The 26,709-nt window shown below is 31.7% G+C and overlaps 1 protein-coding gene across 4 annotated transcripts in view; it reads right to left on the bottom strand.

Annotated features, from left to right (window-relative positions):
* Nucleotides 1–25,995, bottom strand: part of LOC127698932 (dynein axonemal heavy chain 3-like) — a 157,242-nt gene extending 131,247 nt beyond the window's left edge. For 2 of the 4 annotated variants that reach the window (XM_052202720.1, XM_052202798.1), the window contains exons 1-2: nucleotides 25,737–25,995; nucleotides 16,468–16,563 (exon numbers count right to left, since the gene is read on the bottom strand). In XM_052202720.1, coding sequence (XP_052058680.1) covers nucleotides 16,468–16,563; nucleotides 25,737–25,751 — 111 coding nt within the window. In that variant the 5' untranslated portion in view covers nucleotides 25,752–25,995. The remainder of the gene's footprint in view (nucleotides 1–16,467; nucleotides 16,564–25,736) is intronic. The other 2 variants (XM_052202898.1, XM_052202826.1) reach the window with 2 other exon arrangements.
* Between the last annotated feature and the right edge of the window lie 714 nt (nucleotides 25,996–26,709).

Genomic DNA, 26,709 nt, shown 5'->3' on the forward strand with positions numbered 1-26,709 from the left:
CAAAAAATGCACTTTTACTTCATAATTTGATATCTTTTTTTAAGTGTAAAAGTTATGAATAAAAGAGACGTAAGTTAGACTTCACTGAGACAGCAACCAAACAAGACAAAAAAACCCAAAGACACCACAGGTCAACATACCAACTTCAACCATAGATGAAGAATCTTTGTGATATGTCTGTCAAGTTCTAAATCACCAAAATGTGTTATAAGTTGCCCAAGTTGTAATAAAAGTTGTGTATACATTTATCAGAGGATACCAAAGATTTTCTATCAATGATAAATTCAGTAAATGACATATTTTTCCAACCAGTTGTTGATTTCTCATCTTGAATAAACAAAAAACTAGTTGTTGATTTCTCATCTTCAATAAACAAAAAACTTGTATACCCAAAAGCGTCATTAGGTAATTCTGTACTAGTTTATGCTGAAACCAAGTCTGATTAAATTGTTCACTAAGGCCTGCTTTTTTGAAGCAAGAGTACATCTCTTATCATCATCATGCAGACACTCAATGAGAAGTTTATAAATGATGAGAAAAATTTAAAATCTTTATAAAAACTAAAAAATCACAGTTACGTAACTGTTTTGTAAATGACCTGCAATGACCTGTGCAATATATGTATGTGATACAATACCTTCAAATGAGCTAATTTGTCTTTAGTTAAATTGTGAAATATTGACATGTAAAATTCATTTAAACAATCTCTTTATTGTAGAAGTTCAGAATTGTAACAAAATCATATGCAGTCTAACAAGGAACATAGGGTTTATATGTCCAAACAACCATAAATTACATTAAAGGAACCAAACTGTACCAGGGAATGGATCAAGATGACAAACTATATAAACTATACATTGGTTATCAATCAACAACATTTTTATAACAGTTTTAATGAAAAGCTTATGAAAGACCAAGGACTAATAGTTTATGAGTTTTCACCCAGTGGTAGCTGTATATATATATATATATATATATATAGTAGGTTTTATACCATATCTGACCTCATCAGGACATAAGTGAATTTTCTATAACAAATTATCTATCATCAAATTCTTAATTCATTTTACATCTACATGCAACGATATCAAAAGACATCTTAATTTGATTTTAATGCATGTGAAATCTCTGATTTAATTTTACTTTATTTCAGAGATACAGTGTCATAACAATACAAAAATGTCTATCCAGATATGAGATTTACCAAATTATAAATGATTTTTCAATCCTTGGGAAGACACCTGAAATGACCTATTAAATTTGTCAAATCAATATTAAATATATTTTATTGATTACTCTGAAGATTATAAGTTTATCCTTACAACAACAAGACACCTTTCATGGTATGTTGTGAAAAGTCTGTGTTGTATGAAACAAAGCAAACATATTAGGATTTAGAGTTACAATGGAGAATTTTATTAAAAATTCCATACAAATTTTTAATGAGTATAATAAAGGAAAGATTTTATTGTTTATAAATTGTATTATTCAATAGCTAAAAGGAAAATAAGCATGTACAAATAAAAACTTGATCTGAACATAATACTGGTTTTATAGCAAAATGAAAATCTGTACCACCTTCCGATTTGGATAATGAAGATAAATGATAGCAATCTAAGCACCACACAATAGAATTTTCGTATTCTATTACTTACAGATAAATTTAGTCAAGTTAAGACAGTCTTCCTTTTGGAAAATAAGCTACAAAGACAGGATATAACTAAAAACTGCTGGACTATAAAACAATTTAATTTATCATGTTTTGTTTTTTAGTACAGAATAAATATAAAATTATAGGATAAGAGGCATTTGGACACAAGATTGACCTATCAAATCAATGTAACTGCTTTATTTATACTAAGGCTAGCACATTACTTGTAAGACAAAGATATTTATTCACAATTGAGAATTATATAAAACTAGAACAGTAAAAGTGACAACGCCAAAATTCAAACTTGATCTGCGTTTTGTGGTAATAAGCATTGCGCATAAGTTTCATAACATTTGGTTGAGGCAAAGGTAACGAATAAATTCAGCAATTTTTCCATTTGTAAAGGGGCATAACTCTAGAACAGTAAAAGGGATGCCACCAAAATTCAAACTTGATCTGTGTTTTGTGGTAATAAGCATTGTGTATAATAAGAATAAGAATAAGAATATTCATTGAATCCAATTAAAGGGCCCGTTTCCGAGCATATACATATATATATATATACCGTAGTATTAATTATAAAGTAATTTTTAAGATATATTACATTTAAAATAAATGATTAAATAACTATACTCCATACCAGATTGTGTTTGAAAATAAATAAAATAGAATATAAACCCTCTATAATACATACAAAAAATAAACTACATCATTACTACATTTATATTTAGTTTTTTATTTGACTTTTTATTTACCCCTAGAATGTATCTGTAGAACTTTAAACTTAAGTTTTTGCAATGTAACTTACTAAATTTTTTCTCAATTTCAAAGAGGTATACTAACTGTATAAGTTTCATAACATTTGCTTGAGGCAAACTAAGGAAAGAGAACAGAAACAAAAAATTCAGCAATTTTTCCATTTGTAAAGGGCATAACTCTAGAAAGGTAAAAGTGATGCTACCAAAATTCAAACTTGATCTGTGTTTTGTGGTAATAAGCACTGTGTATAAGATTCCTAACATTATTTTAGGCAAACTAAAGTAAGAGAACGGAAACAAAAAATTCAGCAATTTTTCCATTTGTTTAGGGCATAACTCTTGAACGATAAAAGTCACGCCACCCAAATTCAAACTTGATCTGTGTTTTATGGTAATAAGTATTGTGTATAAGTTTCATAACATTTGGCTGAGGCAAACTAAAGTTAAAGAACGGAAAACAATTTTGTAACGTACAGACATACAGATGGACAAGGGTAAAACTTAATGCCCCCTCCCCTACGGCCGGGGCATAAAAACAATTTGCAAAACTGATGTATTTTTTTTCAGTTAATTGATGTAATAGAAATTATGATTATGACCAAAACAACTGTATCAAGATATATCAAGCTTGGCTACTTAGTTCAAAACTGTATAAACCTATTTAAAGGCAATGGTTACTATATATATACTGTTTTGTATTGTCAATGTATATTTGTTCCGCCTAACAGAAGTTCCCCTGGAAACTCTGTTATAAATAATGCCATAATATATGTTCCTGTCGGAACAAATATTCTATACCCTTTATTCCATTAGTAACAAATACTGCTATATTTTTTCCAGTGGAAATAATATCATGGAATGTTTCTTCCACTTGGAACCTATATTATGAAGGAACTTCTATTTCATGACAGTATGATGTATGACACAGTTACGTTTTTAAGAGTAAACCAACTTTGTATATCCAGATAATTATTTTCAGATTCTTAGCCAAATAGCCATCATAATTAACATTTTCAAATCTAAAGAAAAAAAGTTACCCATAAATATGTACAACTTTAAACGGTTCAACTCAGTAAACAAATTACTTTTGCCTGGATTCATTTTATGTGACATCCTCTCAAATGTAAACTTTTAATTTGAAGTAAAATACTTCAATTATATTTCGTTTGAATGCAGTAAAAGATTTATCTTTCAGTTCATAAACTTACAAATTATCATAAAACTTTCACAATTTTTATCTTTTAAGGAAGAATTTCTGCTTGGATGGATCTTCTTCAGAAAGAATTAATGTGAAACAAGTAATGAAAATAACATAAAATTCTTTAACGGTTGTTATTAAATGGTTTACACCCACCTAATACAAACATGTAAAACTATTGAATATTTCGACTTAAGTTCTTTTTTAAAATCTCTGTAACTATAAAGTGTATAAGTTTAACATGTTCTATATCTATCACCAGTCTATTGTGTGAAGACTGCAGTGTTGATATGACATCAGTTACAAACTAAAGATACTTTAATACTATATCATTTATTTCAAACATGATAAAACTAGAGGCTCTCGAGAGCCTGTGTCGCTCACCTGACTCTACTTTGGTTTTAGAAATCATGTAAAGATAGATAAAAATCATAACAGATACCCAAATAATGATTGAGGCCAAATTTTGATTAATATTGGTCCCGTTATTTAATAAAATATCCTGGTGGCCATCTTGAACAGTAAATCGGCAACAAAGTAGCAACACTTGGTCAGCACTTCATAAGGAACATTCATGCCATGTTTGGTTTCATACCATTCAGTGGTACTCTAAAAGAAGACATTTGTATGTATTTCCCATAGGGTCCTATGTTAAACTAAGCCCCCCGCTGGCGGCCATCTTGGATGATGGATCGGCTACAAAGTAACAACACTTGGTCAGCATCTCATAAGGAAGATTCATGCCATGTTTGGTTTCATTCCATTCAGTAGTTCTCTAAAAGAAGACATTTGTATGTATTTCCCATAGGTCCTTTGTTAAACTAAGTCCCCTGCTGTCGGCCATCTTGGATGATGGACCGACTGCAAAGTAACAACACTTGGTCAGCACCTCATAAGGAACATTCATGCCATGTTTGGTTTCATTCCATTCAGTGGTTCTCTAAAAGAAGACATTTGTATGTATTTCCCATAGGGTCCTATGTTAAACTAAGTCCCCGGCTGGCGGCCATCTTGGATGATGGATCGGCTACAAAGTAACAACACTTGGTCAGAACCTCATAAGGAACATTCATGCCATGTTTGGTTTCATTCCATTCAGTGGTTCTCTAAAAGAAGACATTTGTATGTATTTCCCATAGGGTCCTATGTTAAACTAAGTCCCCCGCTGGCGGCCATCTTGGATGATGGACCGCCTGCAAAGTAACAACACTTGGTCAGCATCTCATAAGGAACATTCATGCCATGTTTGGTTCCATTCCATTCAGTGGTTCTCTAAAAGAAGACATTTTTATGTATTTCCCATAGGGTCCTATGTTAAACTAAGTCCCCCCCTGGCGGCCATCTTGGATGATGGATCGGCTACAAAGTAACAACACTTGGTCAGCACCTCATAAGGAACATTCATGCCATGTTTGGTTTCATTCCATTTAGTGGTTCTCTAAAAGAAGTCATTTGTATGCATTTCCCATAGGGTCCTATGTTAAACTAAGTCCCCGGCTGGCGGCCATCTTGGATGATGGATCGGCTACAAAGTAACAACACTTGGTCAGCACCTCATAAGGAAGATTCATGCCATGTTTGGTTTCATTCCATTCAGTGGTTCTCTAAAAGAAGACATTTGTATGTATTTCCCATAGGGTCCTATGTTAAACTAAGTCCCCCGCTGGCGGCCATCTTGGATGATGGACCGACTGCAAAGTAACAACACTTGGTCAGCATCTCATAAGGAACATTCATGCCATGTTTTGTTCCATTCCATTCAGTGGTTCTCTAAAAGAAGACATTTTTATGTATTTCCCATAGGGTCCTATGTTAAACTAAGTCCCCCGCTGGCGGCCATCTTGGATGATGGATTGGCTACAAAGTAACAACACTTGGTCAGCACCTCATAAGGAACATTCATGCCATGTTTGATTTCATTCCATTCAGTGGTTCTCTAAAAGAAGTCATTTGTATGCATTTCCCATAGGGTCCTATGTTAAACTAAGTCCCCGGCTGGCGGCCATCTTGGATGATGGATCGGCTACAAAGTAACAACACTTGGTGAGCACCTCATAAGGAACATTCATGCCATGTTTGGTTTCATTCCATTCAGTGGTTCTCTAAAAGAAGACATTTGTATGTATTTCCCATAGGGTCCTATGTTAAACTAAGTCCCCCGCTGGCGGCCATCTTGGATGATGGACCGACTGCAAAGTAACAATACTTGGTCAGCATCTCAAAAGAAACATTCATGCCATGTTTGGTTCCATTCCATTCAGTGGTTCTCTAAAAGAAGACATTTGTATGTATTTCCCATAGGGTCCTATGTTAATCTAAGTCCCCCGCTGGCGGCCATCTTGGATGATGGATCGGCTACAAAGTAACAACACTTGGTCAGCACCTCATAAGGAACATTCATGCCATGTTTGGTTTCATTCCATTCAGTGGTTCTCTAAAAGAAGTCATTTGTATGCATTTCCCATAGGGTCCTATGTTAAACTAAGTCCCCCGCTGGCGGCCATCTTGGATGATGGACCAACTGCAAAGTAACAACACTTGGTCAGCATCTCATAAGAAACATTCATGCCATGTTTGGTTCCATTCCATTCAGTGGTTCTCTAAAAGAAGACATTTGTATGTATTTCCCATAGGGTCCTATGTTAAACTAAGTCCCCCGCTGGCGGCCATCTTGGATGATAGATCGGCTACAAAGTAACAACACTTGGTCAGCACCTCATAAGGAACATTCATGCCATGTTTGGTTTCATTCCATTCAGTGGTTCTCTAAAAGAAGTCATTTGTATGCATTTCCCATAGGGTCCTATGTTAAACTAAGTCCCCTGCTGGCGGCCATCTTGGATGATGGATCGGCTACAAAGTAACAACACTTGGTCAGCACCTCATAAGGAACATTCATGCCATGTTTGGTTTCATTCCATTCAGTGGTTCTCTAGAAGAAGTTCAAAATGTAAAAAGTTAACGCCGACGACGGACGACGCCGGACGACGAAGGACGCCGGACGACGGACGCCAAGTGATGAGAAAAGCTCACTTGGCCCTTCGGGCCAGGTGAGCTAAAAAAAGAAACAAAGAGGCATCCGATACCAAAGGGAGAATCAAAACTCATAAGTCGAAGATAGAAAGACAAAATCATGGCAAAAAAGAAACAGACAAAATACAGACTACAAAACACTATATAAAAAACTAAAAACTGAGCAAGGGTGCAATCATGAATCATAAGTCAAACCAAATCAACCAATTTATAAATCTTTGATAATTATTTTCAAATGTTCTTTTTAAACTTATGTGCAAAACTTTAATGTTTAAAATTGAAAGTGGTGTCTTGTACAGGTACACTCAACTAACTAAAGATTCTACCACTTAGCAGTCACATTGCAATTAATCATGTAAACTTCGCAAGTTCGGGTAAAACTACAACTTGAGTCTTTTATAGCTAGCACAAAATAAAGGTCACTGTGACCCTATTGTATCATTACAACAACATTGGTACTTAAAAACTTCATCCACACGAATTATAAAGAATGATTGCCAATGATACAATTCTCCACCAGAGATCAGATGACATTGATATTAACAACTATAGGTAACCACACTACCTTCAACAATGAGCAAAATCCATACCTCATAGTTAGCTATAAAAGGCCCCGAAATGATAAATGTAAAAGAATTCATATGAGAAAACTTGGCTGAAATGCTGCTTTGCACAAAAAAAATAAAGAATGTCAGTAACCAATAAATTTTTTCTAACCAATTAACTAATTTAATTCTGATTTATTAGTTCTTGATTAAAATCTTAGTTCTAAAAGCATAGCTTAATCTGTTCCAACATCCAAGCACAGATGTATTATTGTGTACTGTTTTGTATGGGCAATAAAAAACAATGTCAGAAAGAACTGATAGGTTTTTTATTACCTAATTAGGGTTATTTCATCTGTAATTACTGGTTATCAATAAAATATAAACTACAAACAATCAATTTCACAATATAATTTAACGGAATCGCACACCATTGTCATGCAATGTAACAAATTATTTGAAAAGGCTTCATTAACCTGGGACACAAAACGTTTCAATGTTAGCATCACATAATGAAATACTTTCCTTTGATAATAGAATTAAGTGATGTAAGTCCTTTAATACAATTAAATTTGCACTACTTATAAAAGAAATCATTAATAGGAAAAAGATGTGTGCAATGAAACAAAACAAAAAAACAATGATGCAATTTTAAATATATTATTACTAATACAGTAGAGTATTTCAAGTCGGAGCAGTTTTAAATAACTGCATTTAATTGACATCTTCGTAAAGGGTAATAATGGACTGTATATAACAACAGTCCTCCAGACTCTTGTCTTCTTACTATCAGAAAATACTTTCTTTTTTTTCAACAAACAAATCTAATCTTTTTATTTGCTGCTCTACTATAAAAAAATCTATATTAGCAACAGTATTATCAATGGTTGACATCTGTTAAACATACAACACAGTTATTTTATTTAAAATTTTTGGCCATGTATAGTTTCCTGGAGGTACATGAGAGCATGTTTTACTCCTCATCAAAGTGTTCCATGTTGTCACAGTGAGTCTACAGCTTTTATGTTGTGAACAAATTTTCTATATGAAAAAGAGAAACCATATCAAACTGAAAGTAAATTTTTTTTTTACATTTTTAAAGTGGGCCATATATAGTGATAGGGGAGGCCATCAGTCTGCCTGTCCATTCATCCATCTGTTAATTTGTCCTTCTGTCTCACTTTTGTTTTTAAACTACTGCTCCTGAACTGCTAGACCGAATTTTGTGAAACATTTCAAAGAATCTTATTAATATGATTTACTTTTGCACCTCCTATTTCATTCCTCCATCTGAATGATTGTTGCAGTTAACTTTGGGATGAAATGGACTTCATCATATCTACAAATTGTAGTACACATTTGTATCAGCTTATTCCTCTTAACCCCTAATACCAATTTAATGAAACTTTCTCAGAATCAGTTTATGCCATTGTGCACCTCCTATTTTGTTGTCTTTTTTTGGTCTGAGATCATTTTTTTGGAGTTTCCAATACCAAAGAATTGACTTTGCCATTGCTTTATCTTTAGGGTATCCCTTTTTTATCCGCAACTAATTCTTTACTACTTACTGCAATTTATTGAAAATTTCTTTAAATCTTAACCATATAATATATTTTTCAGAATCATTTACAGTTTTTTTCAGCAAATCATGTGCACAATAATTACATTACATGTATGTTTCATTATAATACGTTATTTTGATTGGCTAACAGCAATCTCACATCATTCTAAAATTAACCTTCATTTCATGTTCATGAAGAAACGAGCTTCCACAATAAAGTGCACTAGTAAATAAAAAAAAAAGTTGATAGACATTATGTTATCATGATCTTAGCAAAAAATGTAATTATAAGTATTGACTGCTTCTTTTAGTAATTTTATAGGGTTGTAAAAGCGATGACCGTGCGCACATTTTTAGAATGAAGCGCTTTTGCGCTTCATACAAAATATACTTCGGTCAACGCTTTTACACCCCAATAAATTTACAAAAAGAAGCATTCAATTCTTAAATACAGTCACATTTATATTCGCTTCTCATCCTAACCTAAACCCTTATCAGAATTTGATGAAACTTTCGAAGAATCTTCACCAAATAATGCTGTTGTACACCTCCTATTTTTGTTTTATATAAAAATAAAATAGATGTGGTATGATTGCCAATGAGACAACTATCCACCAAAGTTCAAATGAAGTGGATGTAAGCAATAAATCTCTTATTTTTGGGGTCCTGACTACCAAAGCATGGACTTTGCAAGGGGAAGGGGTATAATTATGTGATCTTTGCTCGCAGTACCTCTTGTTTGTTTTTTTATTTCCTTAATTTTGTTAGTATTGGTCATGAATTGGAATTATCATTTATTTCTGAAAAACTAGGAGTTTTATACACAAAATTCTATTCATTCTATTACCACCCTATTTACTGTTTAACTATGAAAATGAATCTACTTTTCTACACTGGGCGTTAAGCAACCAACAATCAATCAATCAATACTTTTCTACACAATTTCATTTATCATGTGACCATAATGTTTTGTTTAACTATGCTTAAATGAATTTATGCATGTTTTTCTTAAAATTTTCTGCACAAATTCTTCTTATCACTTGACCACCCTATCTACAACTAGTTTAATTTAAAATGAATCTGGACTAAATTGCATATGAACTACTTTTTAAAGAACTAGGACGGAGTTTAAATATGTAATTTCCATCTGTATTGTTCTCACTGAGAATTATATATGGTTAACAATTGATCGAATTTTTTAAATCAAGTTTCACCCAAAATAGTTGATTTTTCTTGCTTCATTAGTAAAAGAATGTTTACATTTTTTCAAACACAAAAGGGAGGTAATTATTGTGACAGAATCAATATGACACAATCAAGAATTAACAATAGAGTTCATTAGTTTTCGCTAATTTTTACTTGGTTACAAAGTAGTAATTGGCATGTCACCCTGCATGACATTATATATAGAAAAAAAATTTGTTACACAACTTATGAACAATGAATCAAAAGTTTCATCCAGAATGACATTTAAGAGAAAACTTGGTAATTTGATGAAAGAGAAAACATGAGAACAATGACCATGAACCAAAATTTCAAAGTGTCAGTAAAGCAACTTTTCAAATGAGTCAAAAACTATACCTTCCATAAACTTAGAGACATACAGAGGTGAATATTTTGATGAAATTAATGATAAAAATGTTTATTATTTAATTAAACCGAATAATTTAGTCCCTCCCTGAGATCAACTTCCTACTTGTGATGGCCTAACACTTTATACGATAAGAAACGTGTCACAAATCCAGGATTTTTATAGGCACTCTCTGAATGAGAGAACCAATCTGCTGGTAGTTTAATGTTATTAAGATAGGTAAATTTTGAGCTAATTCAAAATAATCTATTGACGATTTATTTTGACTAGGCCTGATGTAGCTATCATAGACCAGCTGAATATAACGATTGAATTATTCACATTGTATATATATGTGAACATAATGTCCACTGTTGAAGACACCATGAAGACCTCTAGATTTTTATTTTTGGTGGGTTTGAGTTGTTGGGTTACAATATTGTTAGTGTTTACCACCATCTCCTATATTTATAAAATGTCTGTTAAGTCTCATAGATTGATTGGTATTTAATGCCACTTTCAACACTATTGTGCTATTTTGTGACGCTCCACTTTTATTGGTGGATGAAGCCAGAGTGCCCGGAGAGAACCAGGACCTTCGGTAGGAAAACTTACAATCATAGTCAATTAAGATTGGAGTCGAGCGCACCTACCCTGTGCAGGATTTGAACTCACAACATCAGTGTTGACAGGATAGTGATACAGTAGTTCAACTACTTTGACCATTCAGCCACCAAGGCCCCCCTGTTATAATTATTTCTAGTTTTATGGATTTCAGTGTTAATTTGAGTTTCAAGGTTTGAAATTCACATTTCTTTGATGACCCAGGTGTAAATATATTCTGTTACTAAGATCAAAGACAAGACTTAAATGTATGACCTTTCCATTCTTTTATTGTAGACTTTGGAATTGTAAATAATTTTCAAGTGAGTGATTAAATGAATTATTAGCTGTCACCGGTCTATTAAAATGTTCAGTCAATTAAAAAAATTAATCAAATTATACGCTAAAATTCTCCAATAATTATTGAACAATAGTAAAAATCCGCTACATTGACAGATATAAAATTTATGATTTTTTAAAAATTCAAATTAAAAGTAAAATGAAAAATTTGTGCAACAAAAATTTCCACTTGTACAAAAAGAATTATGATACCGTAATTACTCTGCATATAGGTGTATTATTCTTCAACATATATATCAACTTACACTCGATTCGTGTGAATACAACTATTATACAACCATACTTTAAAAAAAAAACTCTACTTGTTCACCACACCTTAATCTCCTATTCTATCTAAGTTGTGAAATTGCTCATTCATGTTTTAAAATTAAAACTGTAAACTGAAATTTTGTTATGTCAAAAAACTCAAATCTAACAGTGGTAGTCCCTACATCTATGTAATATACAGACATTATATCACAAATAACCATATCAGTTTCTAAATGATAGGTATAAGTAACAAGTATGAACAAATTCTTAATTTGAATTTTAAAGTGTCAGTTTTTTTAATCTTGATGTTTCCTGGGGTATAAAATTTTGCCTAAATGAATAATTATACAAGAAACTTTAAATGGGGAAGGATTGTGTCCTATTTTATCTTCAAGATATAACATAACAAACACTTTAATGAAAACAACTCTATTCTCAAGCTTGTAACTATTAGAAGGTTAATATTCAGGATCACTTCACTTTAAGCTGGTACATGTGTTTGTACCACAATTACTCTCATACAATATCTACATAGTCCTACATCCATTACTTACAACCATGAAATCAGAGGCAAATGCTGTACTAGAGGTCATGGGATTGATCCTTGACTTGGTCAACCCAAAGACTTCAAATTGGTATTTATTAATTCCTTTTCTATTAAGTATGCAACATTTAGAGAAAAAGCATATGTCAGCTCGACATCAGAAAAATGCAACTAATTACGGTGAACATTTCTTCATGGTACATGCTTACCTAATGAGCTAACAAATTTAAAAATATGCTTCAAAGTTAGTATATTTGTATGCTATTGACTCATTATTATGTAATCTTATTGCAAATCCATGTAATATTTGCAACTGAACATTAAGTAGTCACCATGCATTCATCATGTTAATTTATATTTCGTAATTTTGAACTTGACAATGAGATATATTTGTACCATTGATATTTGAGATAATTTATAAATCTACTCTCAGATGTCATTGAATACTGACTGTCAGTAAACGAGCTTTTGAAGATTTATCACTTATCAATCATGAACTTATTATAAATCAGATGAACTTTGAGGCTTTGAAATGTTCGACAACAAAATCTAATAATAATCACTTTGAACTTATATAACATACATATCCATGTACCTATCTTTATTGACACAGTCTAAAAAAATACATTTCCGACAAAAGACGATGACATATTGAGAACTTCGTTTAGAAACTCAACTGAAAGGAATTCATAAATATATCTATTTGATGATATTAACTACTGAAATGATATTTAAATCTGCCTGTGAAGAAAAACCAATCCTGAAAGATGAATGAATATTTTCATGGATCAAGAAGAATGAATAACAAATACTTGCACTGCAATATGCAATAATAATATTGGATAGTACTCAAATGTACTGCAACAGAAAATATTTAGAAGTGGGTATAAAAATACTTGTACATGGGTAATTTGAATTTTATTTTAATATTATAATTCATGACATCAAACCTAAACAAACTGAACTTTTCCACTGAATAAACATGTTCAGTAATTAGGAAGTGAGACACAAGGAATTTTCACATTTTTTGGAAGTTATCTGTTCTAAACAGAACTACAGTGCAAACCATAATCAATTCATTGTTTCAAAATTCCACATTATTGTAGTTCTTAACATTATCACAATGATGTATTAAATTCGGTCAAAATTCAAGAAGTTAAGCCACAGTTATTGTCATAATGAAAATGTGCGCTTAATTCCACAACTTCATGGTAAATTACCTTAAACAAAAACTTTAACATAATCAGTAAACCACAGAATTTGGGTAAAAACTATTAAATGTTGAAGTCGTAATTAACATGTGTGGTAAGTTTAAAGTTGATGTGACCACAGCTATATCATAAACTACCAAAAGCCTTAATGTTAACCTGGTACAGGACTCACAGACAGACCGGAAAACATAATATTCCCCTACTATAGTATGCAGTTCATTTAACAGAATACGAAGCTTTTAACAAAACTTATCAAAATGATATTAATTATATGAAAGAAAGGGAGGGAAATGGTGTTAATTCATGACACAAAATCTATGACAAGTTTCGTCATTTGTATTCAACTTCCTCAACCTTCTTGTGTTTGATGGATAGTTGTCATAATATATATTCCCTTTTTATTTTATCTTAAGAAAAATAAAACTTTTCACACTTTTTAACTTAAAAAATTATAGACCTACATACTTCAAAGATGACACCAATGTTAAAAAACTTCTTTGGGTTACCAATTCATTGTTAAGTTCTCTTTCTGACCTTAACTTTTGACAGTTTTTAGTAGCCTCTTGTGAAATACTAAATTCTTTAAACACTATATACACAATTATCATATATTTGTTAAGTTTTATTGCTTTCAAGGTTCTTTGATAAAAAAAACACTGGGGGTCAACGTAACAATGTAAATATACTTTTATAGAATTAAAATGTTTTAATACACAACTAAAGTAAATAAAATAAATTGTCCAAAAGTCTTTAAATGTTCAAAAATTCACGCTCTTGATCAATCTTCTTTACTTTGTGAGCCTTTAACAGTGGACATTAAGTGAAACTGAGAAAGAAATTTATTTCAAGGGCACTTTTGTGTCCAATAGTTTTGTTAACATTAACAAAACAATATTGCTGTTATATCATATATGTGACATTGCTAATGGGACAATATTCAATGGTTGATTTATCCGTGTTTTGGGGTTCCCTCAGCAATAGGAATCTAATTTTGATATGGCCATTTTGACACATCCTCCTAAAATAACCATTGTCCATGTTTGTTTGTATCTATCCATATACTTTTAAGAATATCATGCAATAACTTTTTACTTTAATGAATCTTTATGAAATTGTATACAATGTGTAGTTTTAATTAGACATGCATTTTTTCAATTTCGGAATTTAGTGTTAAAAGTTGAGGGACTTTAATTGGAAAAATTTGACAATTTAAAGCATTTCTTTAGATAACTCGAGTTTGCTTTATTGGGTATTTTATAAATTTTTCACGCATTGCTTTGTTCCATAGAGAAAAACTCTTTTCAAATTCCCAAGTTAAGGGACTTCATCAAAATATGGATAGGTTTTCAAATGTCTAAAGAAAAGTCCTTTTTTCTAGTATGAAATTTTTAACAAAATTAAAACCTGTAAATTTTATTTCTTTCAAATGTTTTTGGATTTTCAGATTGGTTGTTCAGGAATTATGGGACTTCAATGATTAAGGGGGATGGTCATATCATATGCTTATGGTACAGCTTGTAATTGTATTTTGTATTAATCCAACTAGTAACTTATCATGAATTAACTTGAACTTTTTAAACAGATAATCACAAAATTTGATAAACAGTTTTAAAGAAAAAAAATTATAACGTTTTTGAAGATCTTCATGTTTCTATCAAATTTGTCATAAAAATTATTCTTTCAGTGCAAAACATGACAAAGATTAATTTTTTATTCGTCAAAACAAAAATGGACCTTTAGTTACTTAATGGAGATTACATTTAATGACATTAATATGTGTTGACAGTTTAGAAAACTTATTACTGCTGGTCATGAACTCATTTTAATTTCAATTCTCATATGGTTTGTAATGACAACCTGAGTATAAACACAACAAAAACAGAAGTCTCGCTAATTTTGAAGATTGGCTTCTGTAAAGCTCAAATCAATGATTATGTACACAGTAAAGAATAGAAGTCACACAACTTCCCTTGGACGACGAACTTCTACTGTCTATGGCAAACATGAAGGGGACTGAGTGTTATACATTTAAAATCACTGATGTATTTACACTACTTTACTAATATAAACACATATTTAATGAATTATCATATTACTGAGTTACAAACACTTCCCAAAACCAATTAAATATTTAATTTACATTTAACATCACACTGGTTGTGGTTTAACGAATAAAATGTGTGGATAAGACTTAAATCTGAAAGTCCAACAAGTGAACACATTATATATTCAGAGATAGAACAGGTTAAAATGAGACCTACATTTGTACATCGGTATTTTTACCAATTGAGAAAAAAAATTCAGTGCCAAAACATTATTTTTATAATCTATTTGCTTTAATTAATGACTTTGCAATTGATAGCGGTTTTCAAAATATGGTAATGAAAAATATCATTTCATTCCATATTACTGTGGTTTAAGGGACTTCAAAAACTGATCAAATTACTTCTAAGGTCAATCATTAAATATAATTTTTGGGGTTAGTTTATACATTGCTCTTAACCATGGAATGTTTACAAAATGATGTGCAAAAAAATTTATCTTGATGGTGTTGAGTGATTCACTAACATTTGACTAAACCAGAATAATTGCTGCTGACCGAAAGTGACATTCTCACATTTCTGACTCTGTCATGTATCAATCGTATGTACACAGTGAATAACACACAACAGACAGCATATACTCAGAAATATCAGCTTCCGAAAGTGCATTTTGTAACTTCTGTTTATATTGAACAGTGAGTTAAATTAGTCTTTATGATGATAACTTGTTCAATTTTACTTTCACCTAAAAACTTAATAACATCTCCTAATTTTTATAAAAATGTCCGTCCATTTCACTTAAAGACCACACATGAAAAGTAACATCATGTCTTGAGCCAATATTTTAAACTGCATTTTGAATTCCAGTCAGAACAGTTTAACCAAATAAGCCAGTGCATATACTAAAAAATTTAGGAGATGTGGTATGGTTGCCAATTAGAAAACAATTCACCAGAAACCGAAGGACAATGATATTTCATGTAGCAAGATCTTAACCAATCCTTCTAAAAGTGCAAAAAACATTGTTATAACTGACCAGAACACTGATATAGCACACCTGAAAATAGATAAAACACATCAGAATGTCTTGTTTCCTGTCACCCTTTGTCAGATATACTGCTACATGACTATGTGTCACTTACCTCTTTAGCACTCAAGGGAGGAAGATGTGCAATAACAGCAGGTCTGTACTGCTGTTCAAATTCATTAGGCTGTGATATTTTAATTCCATGTGCCCTCTAAAAAAAAAGCAAACAAATACAAAATTATGTAAGAAATAATATAATACTGTTATATTTTGACAATATGGAATTCCTTTTGATCTAGTATCAGTTACAGTGAGAAATTCATTTTTAATTGATATTGTATATCATGAACTCTGTTTGTAAATATTGTTGTAACATCTAAAGGGAACCAAGTATGAGGTTTACACACTTAATACATGTTTTGTACATTATCAATTGCTCAGACTTTAAATCTTCTAATTAGCAAAGTAAAACAGGTTACTTAACTAGCTTTCAGTAACTGTAAGTACTCTCAGATCTGTACTTTGTGTCTTGTGTTTTGTGTTGAGGTTTTTTTGTGCTTTTGTAACGATCTGATGAGTTAAGCTCTTTTCAACTGATTTTCAAAGTTTGTTCATATGTTGTACTGTTACACCACTGTCCTTGGTTAGGGAAAGGGTTTGGCACCATCAAACCTGTATAACCCCTGCCACTTTCTGTGCCTAAAATAGGGGCCCTTATATCAGTGGTTGTTGTTTGTTGCTGTATACCACATTTGTTTTTCGTTAATTATGTTGTACATAAATCAGGACGTTAGTTTTCTCATTTGAATTGTTTTACATTTTTCATTTCGGGCCAAATTTATAGCCCTCTATGCGGTATAGGTTTTGCTTATTGTTGAAGGCAGTACAGTGACCTATGGTTGTTAACTTTTACATCATTTGGTCTCTGGTGGAGAGTTGTCTCATTGGTAATCATACCACATCTTCTTATTTTTATACTAGTAATTTTTGAGTGGTATTTTAATGACACAGGATCAGTAACTGTAACTTACCAATCTAGCCACTGCATGATAAGAAGTTTTCATTTAAATCAGGACATTAATGTCATGTTTTGTTTGGGTTCTTTTTTGAAAGAAGAGAAGAAGGTTTTCCAAATGAACCAAACTTATCTTCATTCTGGAAATTTAATTTTGAAGCTTCTCTTCTTCCTCCTCTAAAAATCTGAACCAAACATGAATTCATTTCACTTGAAATCAACAAGTTAAATTGTATCGAAGAGGAGCTTAGGTGTTTAATTTTGAAATTTAAAATCTTTGTAATGCATTTGAAAGAAATTTTTAGTCAAAAGCATGCTTAGATACTGCTTTGTCTGAACGCAACAAAGTTCTCACATATTGAAGTTTTCTTTAAGGAAATAAAAATATGTGTCTGTAAATAACAGCAGTTTGTCATATTTATGCAACATATCTTTTATAAAATGGCAGGTTACTGTCCCCCAACCAGTATAATAGTTTATTGCAATGATAACAACCGAGGTTTTAATATCATATCTTTCTTTTGATACTTCATAAATGTATTTCACAGGAAAATTATAAAATTATAATGTTAACTCATGTACAATCAACCCTCACCCCAAAACATGGTTTCTATATATTTAAAAATGAAAAAAGAAAGAGGGTTAAGGTAACAAATAACTAAATGGACAATATCTCAAATTTTTACGAAATTTTGTGTTGTTCTAAAAGTTTCTTATTTTAACAAAAAGTCTTTTTCCATTACGGTTGCTTTCATATTTAAATGGCCAAAAATAAACAAATCAATACCACATCTCCTTATTTTTATAAAGAAAAGTTTTGTATTACCTCCTAGAGGTCAGGTTAATAGAAAAAAACAGCAGAAAATAATGTAAAATCATTCTTATATATTCTTTGTATTATGTCATGTCTACTCAAAATAAAAGGAAACAAAACACTTTTATCTAAATACTACAAATGACATATTCAATTATTTGAATGACAACACAGGTTTAATTAGAAGATAATTAGCAGACGAACAATACAAATGAACCTTGCCCATATTACACCATAGTTTAAATTACAGACCTACAGCACAACATACATGATTAAAAGATTCCCTTTTGTCCAATATTTTTTATCATTTTTCAATCACTTTTCTAATTCAGTGATTTTCAAAACTTGAAATAAGTCACACTTATTAAAGTTGAATCCTCCATACCAAATATCAGAACATTTTAGGTATATAAGTATACTATTTTATTGAACATTTTAGGTATATAAGTATACTATTTTATTGAACATTTTAGGTATATAAGTATACTATTTTATTGAACATTTTAGGTATATAAGTATACTATTTTATTGAGAGAGATCAAGAGTTATTTTCTTAAAAAGTATTTTTCAGACTTAACTTCACCTTTTTATAGAAGTTTTTTTTTTCTGTTTTATGTATGCTAAAGAATAAAATCCAGTCCAAAGCTTAAATTTATTTTGTCTACATGTATCTCATGTATTATGAAATTACATTTCATTTCATTTCCTTATGAAGTCATATATTTCTTCCCCCATAATAATCCTATTAATTATACTTTCTAATACAGAAATGATTAATGGTCTGGTGTTGCAGGCTTTTTTCTTTGAATAACTTGGATTTTTTTTAATTTACAAGATAGTAAATTATAATAAGGAAGGCACCACAGCAAACAAATAAAAATAGTCTTTCAAGACATCATAATTATTTGGACTACTACTGTACTGTTTCACCACTGTCCAAGGTTAGGGGGATGGTACGCCAGGGTATGGCACCAGCAAACATGTTTAACCCCCACAACATTCTGTATGTGCCCGTCCCTATTCAGAAGCCTGTAATTCAGTGGTTGTCGTTTGTTGCTCGTACCCGGTATAGGAAGCAAGTTAACTCGTACCATTGCAAACTTATACCACTAAAAGGCAACTTCTATCAATGTTAACTTGTACTACTGTGTAGTCGTACCATTTCAAACTCATACCATTAAAAATATATGCATTGTTTTTTTTTTAAAAATACAATTACGAATGTTTGATGAATAGTTTTTTCAAGTCTTTATAAAAAAAATTGAATTTCTTAATTACCATTCCTTTGATTGTGTTATTGTGTCTTTAGTTAACTTTATCAACTTGTTTAATCCAATATTATTAAATTATGATTGGTGCTATATAATTTAACAGCTTGGAATGCCTATTATCAAATAAAGTTCCTGATTATCAAAATGAAACTTATTGTTAGTTATGTTATTAAGCATACTGGTTAAGATACAAATAGATGCACCACAAAATATTTTACACAGCTAATGCTTCATATGGGTTAAGTTATTTGATAAGCTCATTTGGTAGTGTATTTTTTATATTAAGAAATTTCAAACTTTCTAAATTTTTTCATAAAAATTTTAAACTTTTCAAAACAGGTTAAATAATATCTCTAAATAAATAAATTTACTTTTAGAAACAAATTATAAATACCAAAATCTATTCAATTTAACTAATTTGTAATGATTAAACATTAAATCATATATTTATCAGTAAAAGTTAAATAATCGAACTCAGTTCAAGGGAGACAACAAATCAAATCTACTACAGTTTTCTTTATTCAATTAGCCAAGGATAAATCAGCTACAAATTGGTCATGGTGATTTCAAATTATATACTTTTTATAGACTTATGAGTTATTTAGTGAAATTTAAATATTTATTCATATTTTAACACCATTTGAATGAATTTGAATAAGTTGGTACGAGTTTGCAATGGTACAAATTTCCCGTAGTAAGAGTTTGCAGTGGTATGAGTTTGTTTTTAATGGTACAAGTTGACATTGGTACAAGTTTGCAATAATTCCTCGGTATATCATATTTGTTTTTCTCTTATCATTTTATACAAATGATAAATCAGGCCTTTTTTCTCATTTGAATTGTTTTACAATGGTCATTTCAGGGTCTTGTTAGAGGCCATACCGTCACTTATAGTTGTTAACTTCTACATCATATGGTCTCTTGTGGAGAGTTGTCGCATTGGCAGTTATACCACATCTTCTTATTTTCATAGTTATATATTCTGAACACAGGTACTTGACTCTGAAAAAAATACCTATATATACCTTAATATTATATTAAGGTATATGGGGGCTTTTATTTCAGAGACAAATGCATGCGCTATTCTGAACAGCTGAAGTCTGTGTTGTTGAGTGTGTACCTTGTTGACGATAGATTTGTGCAGTTCTTTTTATAAATCATGTTGATCTTTTCAGAGCTTTATCATAAAATATCGTATGCGTATTATTCAATTTAAGTAACGGGTATTTTTTTTTAAATCTTCATTAGTTTCGATACTGCCCAGCTGTCCTCAATAGGATTTGATGTCGTAAAGTTGCTGATGTCGTAATTTTACGACATTTTTTTTTTTTTTTCACAGTGTATATACTATATTTAACTTGCGTCTTTTCTTTTATTTTTCTCTTTTCTTTTTATTTATTTGTTGTCGCTTGTGGTGTTTTGTTTTGTTTTGTTTTATTTTGATTTTTCGCCTTTTTTTTAGGGGGGGGGGGGGGGGGGCTAGAGTATACTGTTACCCTGATTTTATAATTATTTTGTATCCTTAAAACGGAAAATTATGTGAGTAAAAACGTATCATTTTAAAAGCAGGGTGTTGAGAACCAGGAGTTTTTACAGATAGTTTTTACTGACAAGTTTCTGATTGAGTTTACGTACATTCTATACAATATTGGAACATATCTACGGATGTTCATTCAATAAGATGTAAGCAGAGACATATAATACAATTGTATTATATGTCTCTGATGTTAGCAAGTAAAATAGTTACATGCACTATTTATTCGATTTCAATTAGAGTTCAATATGCCTAAATTGTATGCAAACTTTTGCCAAAATCCGTGACATGGCCATTTACTGTAACCAGAGACATATAATACAATTATATGTCTCTGCTGTTACTTTACCATTATGGGGTATCACTGTGAATGGACAGAAAATCACAATATTGATAGGACAAAAATAATAAGTTTATAATCATTGGAATACGTAAAAAAAATCGTGTATTCATTTCTTTGGACCGAAAATAAACTAATGCTACAGATTATATGTCGAACTTCAGTGTTCATTAGCATTCAGTGAAGATTTATCAAACTTTAACCATATAAAATACTATGAAAAATTTAGAGATGTGGTATGATTTCCCAGGGCGGATCCACTGAGGATTTTAGGTTAGGGGGGCGCGCAAACTTTAATTTTCGCCGAGCGGAGCGAGTCGAACAATATTTTGATGTAAAATTATCGAAATATTCTTTATTAAGGTAAGGACAACCCATGCTTTGCAAATTCTAAGGGGGGGTGCACGCCCGCCACGATCCCGCCTGAATCCGCCCCTGTAATTCCAATGAGACTATCAACCAGAGACCAAAGGACAAAGATGTTCTGGTAAACAACTATATATTGGGCACTGTATGCAACAATGGACAAAACCCATGCCTTATAGTAAGCTATAAAAAAAAACCCTGGCATGACCACATGATAAGCTGTAGTGATTCAAAAGAAAAAAACATCAGCCTGATTTTTGCTAAAAACAAAAAACGAAAAACAAATACGACGGGCAGCTAGCAACCAACAAAACCATTTATATTAAGGCTCCTGGCTTGGGACAGGCGCATAAAGAGTATGGCGGGTTTAGGGATGTTTGTGAGCGACCAACCCCCTCATATAACCTGGGACAACATAAGAAACTATAAAAATCAGTTTACAAAGATTTGACTTATCAGATTAAAAGACACAAGGTACCGATCTAAGAGTACAGCTAATTCAAATCCAATCAGTTCCCACTAATAAATAAACCACGTTGTCAAGACTAAAACTTGAATCAGTACACGTCCAATAGATTAAGTGTAAAGCCATCATAAACAGTATGAGAAAAGCATGGCTTTTTGCAATACCAAAATACAAGTATCGACAGGATGTAGACCAAAAGCGTTCAAAACTGTATAGCCACACATAGTCTATAGATATAGGAAGATGTGGTATGAGTGGCATAGTTATTACTGATGAAGACAATATTCAAAGATCTTACTACAGTGTTAACAATTAGGATGTGATATCCCGTTTGTAATGAGATTTCTACAGGAACCGTCAAACTTCCAAACCAAATCTGTGTAGCTATGACAGAATTTAGTAAATGATTTTAAGTAATGTATGATAACAAAACTTAACAATTAATGAGTTTGGCTATACACTGAGATTCATAACAATTCAGGAATAAGTCTGCTATTGAAGGGGCGCATAAGGTACCCATAGGAATACCTATAACTTAATTGCCGTAACGTACATAGATGTTGTAAAGGACACAATTAACAGCTTTAATTATCTCATATTTCAGAAGACTTTACATGAGTTGCAGCAAATGATTTTGCAAAGGACTATTTGATTAAACATAATTATAGCTTTAAAAGATTGTTTGGAAGTGTAGTGTAGAGAGTAGAAAAGTGAAATTGTCAACCGATTAAAAAGAATCCTCAAAAGCACGTAATTTATCTTTCCATCAAAAGAGTTTTTTCACTCCAACAATAATGCAATCCATCATTTCCCCCCTGCTTTATTAGAAAAAATAATAATAAGATCTTTAATTGCAGTCATGGAAATACTAAACTGGACTTAAAGGTTGTGGATAACTTACTAGAATCCGAGATGTACCGACATTTTGACGTTTTTTTAATGTAGTTTAGGTAGCCGACACAAATTTAGAAATTTCTTCAGAGGAGATCCTAAGCTAAGATGTGATAATGATATGATTGTTAACTATTTAGTTAAGGCCTTTTAAATAGGAGAGTTTATAATTTTATTCTTAAGAGCTTCCGTGTCTGCATCGATGCCTGTACAAACAGTAAACATTTTGCGAGTACTCGAAGTCTATTTTTTGAAGTCTAGCAATCACCATGCTATAGCCATATATATACTTGATCAAATCACATTTAAGTCAAGTATGACTTGTCAGAAGGACATAGAATTCATAAATCAAAATCACATAGCACATATTGCTGATCTTTCATTCATAGTTCTAATGGAACACATCTAAGTCTAAAAAACAAACTTGACCAGTGCAGCATTAACATAATGATAATTAAGACATATACAACACTTCAAATGGACAACTATAAGAGTAATTGTTTCTATGCCATGATATTGACGCCAAAAAAGAGATTTAACTAAATGATACTAAAAGCAGTTTACGGCTTCATGTCATCCAGCATTTCCACTTTTTTTCAACAAAGAACATTGCGAATAATAGGATTTTGTACTAAATAGCCCTGTAACACTTTACACGCATATATATATATAACACTCCATTCGCGTATTTGACTGCCAACCCATGCACTTATTTTCGCGGAAAGGCTATATGCAAAATAATATTAACCAAAAACTTATTGCATGATATATTCGCGATCACCAGTTCACAGTCTGAATGACATTTATATCGTCTTAGGATTATATATACTGATTGATAAAAATGTATCACATAATGTAAATTCTGACAAATATTTCAAGGGCATTTAGTACAGTTTGTTCTCATGTTACTTGTTTAAGACATGCAGATAGATGCACTTTAAATCCGACATGTACATACTTAATAGATATTATATTTGTTTATCGCAACATATGCACATTTGATAAATAATGTCCTCACACAGTGATGCTTGAAATTATGAACACTCATTTATTAACCTCATTAAGTTTTATTTTCAATGATCCTTGCCACTCTTCTCTGTAAGATTTCATTCTAACTTTTTATGGAATTCAGTGTAAGGGTGCGATCTGAAGTCGTCTTATTTGAACCGAAAAGGATCCAGATAGCTTGCCTACCGTTTAATGTTACATGGCGGCAGTTTTTGCTAACTGGGGCTTGTGATGTTGGGTTGTCTAATTTTCGTTTTAACCCATTTCAGTGGCGGATCCAGAAAGTTTCCTAAGGGGGGCCCACTGACTGCCTAAGAGGGGGCCCGCTCCAGTCACGCTTCAGTGATTACCTAAATAATCAACCAAATTTTTCCCACAAAAGGGGGGGGGGGGCAGGGCCCTGGAAAACCCTCTAAATCCGCCTCTGCATTTTACCGTTGTATCACAATTGTTTCAATTATTAATGCATTTACTAATTTCATTTTCAATTTTCATTACTTATGTCATTATATTTTAAAGATTTTCTAGACACAAAAAAGATCTGAATCATGTTAAAACAACATCTATAAGAGTGGGATTCAACGTACAAAAAACAGTTTGCTTGTTTGTCTGACATGATTCCGTGTGCACAACATGTGTGTCTGGAACAACCCCCATCAAATAAGCTCGAGATCATTAGTGTGGAAAGCCAAAAATATAACATGTTTGGAAGCAAAAACACAAAAGGGCCCATCGAAACAGAACAACCCAAAAAGTCTCACGGATCAACTCTGTCGGATGGAATTGCAACATTAGCTTAAGCACATAATGTATTTTTTGAACTTGTAATTTCAACACCTATTGTATCATTTGAATCGTGGCAAATACTGGCACTGAGGAGTTTGTTTCTTTCGGGGACAGAAAATCATCCTGCATTGCACTCAAAATATTTCTGACTTTGATTTTCGTTCGCACAACACGTGTTTCTTGAATTAAGTTTGTCAGGTAATGTAGATGTTTGATAATAAATGTTTGGATTGTCAAACATATAAAACAGGAGGGAGAGCAAAAACCAGAAAGGCCAAAAACAGAAAAATCAACTGTTCTTATTTGTTCATTTGTTGTCATTTAATGGTCCAACTTTCACGAAGTGTGTTTGTCAGTCGTGGGGTGTACCTTGTTACTGTAAGAGTTTAGCTCTTCACCTTAATTTTGAAGTCAGCACTGCAACGTTGAAAAAAGGTTTGTATTTCAAAGGTACACCCACCCATGCCCCTTCCTTACACCTGAGACATATAATACAATATACATGAATTGTATTATATGTCTCTGATTACACATGCACTTATGAAGATGTTACTGAGAAAATTTGCGTAAATGACAAGATGATGTATAAAGTAGGTATTTATGTCTATTTTCCATTGGCGTGTCTATGTTCCATTTTATAACACACATGAACAGTAGGGGCGAGCTTTTTAAGGATTACTATATTTATCAAATGTATTCTGAAAATTCTGTTAATTTATCATTGGAGAAAAAATGAAGAAAACAAATATTTATTTTCAGATCTTTAAAAATGAAGATAGTTATTCATTAACAGTGTAATGCGGCTTTTATCGCATATTTCAGACATTAAATAATACTTAAGAGATTTAATTAAATACAGAAGTATTTGTATTCTGTCCATTTAAAGTCCCTACCTGTTTTAGCGGCATTTTTATATAATTTACTTTTTCCTTTCCATGAATATATATTCCTTCTTTTATTATCCAATAAACTATATGTACATATAAACACTTAAAAATCCACTACAATTGCGTCAACTTTTTTCTTCACATTTTTGTAACTTTCAGAAGACTTTTTTAAATCCCAATGTAGTCAAAGTTCAAAAGTGAAATTTCACACTAATAGCAGTTCATATGCAAATGAGTTGCTTTGGTGACTGTAAACAACATGGCGGTAGGGTTCGATGATCAGAGACCAAAACTTTCTTCACACCTGTTAACACGTTGATCCAGTAATACTAATAAGTTGAAATACAAAAGACTTTTAATGTTATTTTGATCAAAATGCGACGATCAAAACAAGAAGGATCGGGTGAATCGATCGATTGTGATAGATAATATATCCCCAAAGCAAACAAGAAATACTTTATTTCAGAAGTCATGTACACCGAATATTTAAACACTTCATTCATTTAACTTTTAAACAGCTACCAAAAAATTGTGTAAATTTGTTTGCTTTTTTTTTCAATTATAGCGACGAAAGGATCATTTTGACCAATAAATCTTTACAAAAAATAACTTGATTTCGAAAACTCAAATACTATTTTTTTTTTGGTGTAGCCCGCTCTTTTGCGATTCAGCTATATGGGTTGACTGGGAGATTTTAGTGATTTTTGTGTTCCTTGGTTAAATATTTCATTCTCTGAGACTTTTATCTATGTTGCATAAGGACGTTTTCATGGATTTTAAATGTGATTTGTTAATTGGTCGATCTGACAGAGTTTCTTGAGATTTTGTATGAAAGCAGAGCATGCAGATAAATATCGGAAATGTGAAAATATGAAACTTACGTTTTATTGATATAATCGAAGTAGTTAGATGAATGATCTATACGACAAAAAGCGAATGCGGTGACCCCAAAGACAATTAATTCAAAGTGAAATTATTT

The sequence above is a fragment of the Mytilus californianus genome, unplaced genomic scaffold, assembly GCF_021869535.1.
Source record: "Mytilus californianus isolate M0D057914Y unplaced genomic scaffold, xbMytCali1.0.p SCAF_1, whole genome shotgun sequence".
Classification (NCBI taxonomy): domain Eukaryota; kingdom Metazoa; phylum Mollusca; class Bivalvia; order Mytilida; family Mytilidae; genus Mytilus; species Mytilus californianus.